At 40.6% G+C, this 5,305-nt stretch overlaps 1 protein-coding gene across 2 annotated transcripts in view; it reads left to right on the top strand.

The window, feature by feature from the left end:
• Positions 1-530: 530 nt before the first annotated feature.
• lrp11 (low density lipoprotein receptor-related protein 11) overlaps positions 531-5,305 on the top strand; it is a 7,927-nt gene continuing 3,152 nt past the window's right edge. Inside the window, exons 1-5 of one of the 2 annotated variants that reach the window (XM_010790532.1) lie at positions 531-1,254; positions 2,300-2,454; positions 3,802-3,943; positions 4,068-4,193; positions 4,292-4,489. In XM_010790532.1, the coding sequence (XP_010788834.1) occupies positions 639-1,254; positions 2,300-2,454; positions 3,802-3,943; positions 4,068-4,193; positions 4,292-4,489 (1,237 nt within the window). In that variant the 5' untranslated portion in view covers positions 531-638. The remainder of the gene's footprint in view (positions 1,255-2,299; positions 2,455-3,801; positions 3,944-4,067; positions 4,194-4,291; positions 4,490-5,305) is intronic. The other variant, XM_010790533.1, reaches the window with a different exon arrangement.

Genomic DNA, 5,305 nt, shown 5'->3' with positions numbered 1-5,305 from the left:
AAAAGTAGATTTCCAAAGGTATTTTATTTTGAAACTCTACACCAGAATTACCTGATTCTCCCTGAGTTACTAGGTGGGGTGTCCTGCTATCACCCTTGAGTGAGATGAGTCTTTGATACTGGACAGTGTTTTTGTTTTATTCTCATCTAAAAACAGGGATGATAGCTCATATATGAGACTTCAAAGGTATTTTATTTTGAAACTGTACATCAGAATGTCCTGATTCTTTCTGAGTGACTAGATGGGGTGTCCTGCTATCACCCTGGAGTGAGATGGATCTATGATACTGGACAGTTTTTGATTTATTCTCATCTAAAAACAGGGATGATAGCTCATACAATAGAGATTTCAAAGGTCTTTTATTTTGAAACTCTACATCAGAATGTCCTGATTTTTTCTGAGTGACTAGATGGGATGTCCTGCTATCACCCTGAAGTGAAATGAGTCTTTGATACTGGACAGTTTTTGTTTTATTCTCATCTAAACACAGAGGGATGATTTTTTTTTACTCTACCGTAATGCATAGGATATTCGCGCACCGCAATATCACGTGAGGGCTGCCTTGACTAGGTTTTCCCGAGTGGAGGCTGGCTCGACCGCAGTTATTTTTCTGTGTGGATGTCTCGGAGAGCAGGTGTATGCAGAAGAGGGTGTTTAACTGCGTGACCAACATGGCTCTTCTTCAGCATCCCCGCCTGCTACTGCTAGCTTGTTTCGTTGTGTTGTTGACCGCAGCCCGACCAACTGACGCTCGGTCTTTGCCAATATCGGATCTAAAATCCAGAATATCCGGCGTGGAGGATCTCCTGGAGGAGTTCCGCAAGCAGCTGCAGCAGGACCAGACGTACAAGGCAGCAGGCGATGTGGTTGACTCCTGTGTGGGCGACTTCAACGCCGTAGGGGAGCGCATCATCCGAGCCAAGGCCTCCATCGAGCAGGGGGCCACCTTCCTGCTGGCCCCGGACAGGGTGTTCTCCTGGAGGGACTGTCTGCACGCCTGCTGCTCCCAGCCGCACTGCACCGTGGCGGTGGTTCAGCAGGACCTGAGGCAGCCCGGGGACAGTCTCAACTGCTATCTGTTCAACTGCACCTACAGGAATAAAAATGTCTGCTCCTTCGCTCCTCAGCAGGGCTTCACCACATACAACCGGAATCCCAACAACAACAACAACACGCAGGAACAACTCCCTGTTTCCCCCGGCAGCCCAGCGAGGAGGCCCGGGGAGGGACATCCAGAAGAGGAGAATACACAAGGTGGGAGATGACAATAATCCTAATATCAAATGTATTGATCCATTATGTAGGAGGGAGGCATGGATAGCCTGTCAATCTATACGGTTACATTATTTTTACATTAAATCTTAATTAAGTAATGCGTAATGTGTAATTAAGTTAAGTGGGCGTTAGGTATGGTCAACTAATAAGTATGCATATGCTTGTTTGTTACATTTCACCCAGTCGTTAGTTGATTAAAGTTTAAATTATGATAATAATAATAATAATAATAATAATAATAATAACAAAGTATATATGTGTGTAAGCCTTGCTCATCGAGAACACTGCTGATAATATAGTGATTAGTATAATAAGTGTAATAGTGGAAAGTATAATACACGAATGTACATCTATGTTTTTATATATTACTGAAATATAGAGGGTGAAGAATGTGGACCCAAATAAATATGCCTGCTTCTTTGTCCATCTGGTTGGGCAAAGGTTGGTACATAAAACTTTATTGGGCTTTAGAAACCCGGACTACAGTCTCGGTTTAATCTCCCCTAAATAGCATCATCAAATTTGATAGACTTTACTTACAATTTTATGTCAGCTTTTTAAAATATATCTCACTACATGAGGGTTGACCTCTAGCATCTGCTACTTGTGATAAAACAGGCAGGGTGGGTTAATGATTTGCCTTTTAAGGTTATGCAAATTAGATTAGGGCAATGAGACAAGTAGCAGGTGTATTTGTGACAATGGCTATATTTATTTATTTCCATCAGAGCAAGAATAATGTAGATTCTAGTCAATTGAAATCATATAGGTGGTGAAATAATAAGTAAAGTGCTGAAATAGTTTATCAACCAATTAGTTAATTTTAAGCAAGATTATCAAGTCCATATAATGAATTTATTTGCATATTGCACATCCCAAACATAGTAAGCATAATTCTTTACTTTCGTTCTTCTTACTGCAATTCTGTGATAAGAGCATCAAATAATAAGTGTAAATTGAAAAAGAGTAGGCATATAGACAGTACATGTCCGTTATATTATCATGGTCATCCTGTGTGATTCAGCAGATGAGCCCCCCCGCAGTGATGCTGGACAGGATGTGGTGATCCAGCTGCCCACAGACTGGGCCGTCCTGGATGGGCGGGACAGCGTGGACGACCAGGGGATCAGCTATTACGAGTGGACTCTCGTTAAGGGAGACACTGCCATCAATATGAAGGTCTGTATCAATAAAAGCCAATCTTGTTGTAAAATCATTCTTTACAGTGTAATTTGGACTGTAGCTATGCACGTATAACTAATAAAAGCCTTGAATTTTGAACCTTGAAAACCTGAAAACAAACACAAGAGGAAACACAGACTGAAATAACAAATTATACTGGAATAAAACTCTACTGCTCTCTCTTCTTTCAGGGAGCAGATGTTTTCCACATTTCAATATGCAGTTTGAATAGTCACAAATGTCCCTCACAGACACCAGTGTCAAATGGCTGTTTGTAGCAGTTAAGTCAACACAGAGGCTTGTGGCCAGAGCTCCATAATACTGCACTGTACAAACAGAGATAGAGTTTATTACGTGCAAATCAGCTCTAAGCACAGCCGCAATGTTGGAACAAGCCCTTTGTTTACTGCCTGAGAGCCACCACGAGGAGACCAACTCAACCCTTAGATGCATACGTGGGTCCTTTTTGACCCGGTGAGGTGGTTTTCTTGAAGTATCTTTGTAATTAAAATTATTTATCATTTCATTTTCCAGCTATTCCTCAAAAAACATGTTTTGGATATCATGCCATTCACATTTTTAATTTAAATTTGATACATTTTAAGAAATCGTAGTTTTTGTATTTCTACCCCAAGCTTCCATAAGTGGGTCAAAAATGACCCGCATACATTTTCTATGGGATCCTATGGGAACCTTTGACTCTTATCACCTGTTGCTGTCAGGAATACATTCACTGTGGACCACACAGACTACATCACAAGTGACACCTCTCAGAAAGATCATTTCACACAGCAAGATCTGATACCTGTCAGTATAATAATAATACATTATATTTCTATAGGGCTTTTCAAGGACTCAAAATGGCTTTACAATATAAGGGAAGGTTAGGGTGGGGGGTATAGGACTTTCAAACTTGATCAACCGGCATGGATTGATGGGGGGGTGGGCTATGATGAGTAGACAAGAGGAGAAGAGATGAGTTTTGAAAAGGGACTGGAATACTGTGAGGGTCTCAGAATAGCGGAGATCTTTGCATTGATATGTTCAAAACGTTTTTTTTCAAAATGTAAAAAAAATGTCTAAAATTATAAATAGTGAAATATTAAATATAAAAAATATTTCTAGTGTGAACCAAAATATAATACTAAATATTATACAAGTGATTTTTTTTAACCAAACACGGCATAAAAACACATATTATTCTAATATGGGTCCTTTTTGACCCACTTGTGGACGATGTAGGGTCCAGTCACTCTAAGGGCATCTAAGGGTTAAGAGTGTCTTCTTAAAGTCTGAGAACACATGGGATTCATTCAAATTTGAACCCTTTTTTACGTGTCAAAGGCAACTCATCCTGGACTGTTGAAGATCAGCGGTCTGCAGGAGGGCGTATACTCCTTCCAGATGACTGTCACAGACACAGCGGGACAGAAGAGCTCGGACAACGTCTCCGTCACTGTGCTGGCACCAAAACACCAAGCAGAAGGTGATGAGTTCACCAAAACATTGATCTTCACATTTCAAAGTTTTGAAGACATGCATCACTGAGTTTTGTTTTCACAGCACGAGAGTATTTCAATGTGTGTATCTGTAACTTTCTGTGCCTACAGTGTGCACGGGTTCCTGTTCAAAGTACCAGTTTAAGTGTGATGACGGCTGCTGTATTGACATCACCTACGCCTGTGACGGGAAGCAGCACTGTACCGACCGCTCGGACGAAGACTTCTGCCCAAAATGTTAGAAACTCTTTGTGTTTAGAAATTATATTGATGATGTTTGAAAGCAATTGTAAAGACCTCCCCAGGATGAATTGGTTATTCTGTGATTTCTTTAGTTGAAAGCAACAGGAAGTCGGTGACACACCCTGCTGATGAGCCAAACCGTCCTGCAGCTCAGACGGAGGAGACAGGGGACGGCTCCATGCTGCAGTTAGGGCTCGGAAAGACCATCGAGGACGTCCCACCTCTTATGGACAGGAGCTACGCCGGTCCCCCACAAAGTCCCGGTCAGCAGGAGGCTCCGGTCGGTCAAGGTACGTTTGTTTTGACGTTTGATGATTTTCTTTCACACTAACATAAAGGGTTGGGAAGGTTACTTGTGATTCAATTATAAATGACCTGTTTTAAAATGTTGCTAGTAACCCATTCCCAATATCAGAATATTGAAGTTGTCTGTTTTGACTTGCCAAACAGACAAAAATACAGGGAGACGAAGAGACGGAGGAGCTTAATTAGACATTGGGACAAAAAGACAAGAAGACTAGGAGGACACAAAGATACAAGAATTAAATTAACAAAGTCAAAAGGAAACAAGGAGCAAGGAGACAAAAAGACAAGAAGACTAGGACACAAAGATACAAGAATTAAATGAACAAAGTCAAAAGGAAACAAGGAGACAAGGAGGCAAGAAGACAAGAAGACAAAGATACAATAATTAAATGAACAAAGTCAAAAGGAAACAAGGAGACAAGGAGGCAAGGAGGCAAGAAGACAAGAAGACTAGGACACAAAGATACAATAATTAAATGAACAAAGTCAAAAGGAAACAAGGAGACAAGAAGACAAGAAGACTAAGACACAAAGATACAAGAATTAAATGAACAAAGTCAAAAGGAAACAAGGAGACAAGAAGACAAGAAGACTAGGACACAAAGATACAAGAATTAAATGAACAAACTCCAAAGGAAACAAGGAGACAAGGACACAAAGATACAATAATTAAATGAACAAAGTCAAAAGGAAACAAGGAGACAAGAAGACTAGGACACAAAGATACAATAATGAAATGAACAAAGTCAAAAGGAAACAAGGAGATAAGAAGACAAGAAGACTAGGACACAAAGATACAA

Source organism: Notothenia coriiceps, unplaced genomic scaffold (assembly GCF_000735185.1).
Source record: "Notothenia coriiceps isolate Sejong01 unplaced genomic scaffold, NC01 NC01_scaffold00034377, whole genome shotgun sequence".
In the NCBI taxonomy this organism is placed as follows: Eukaryota; Metazoa; Chordata; class Actinopteri; order Perciformes; family Nototheniidae; genus Notothenia; species Notothenia coriiceps.
Note: the sequence above shows the minus strand (reverse complement) of the source record. Positions and strands in the feature narration are given on the sequence as shown.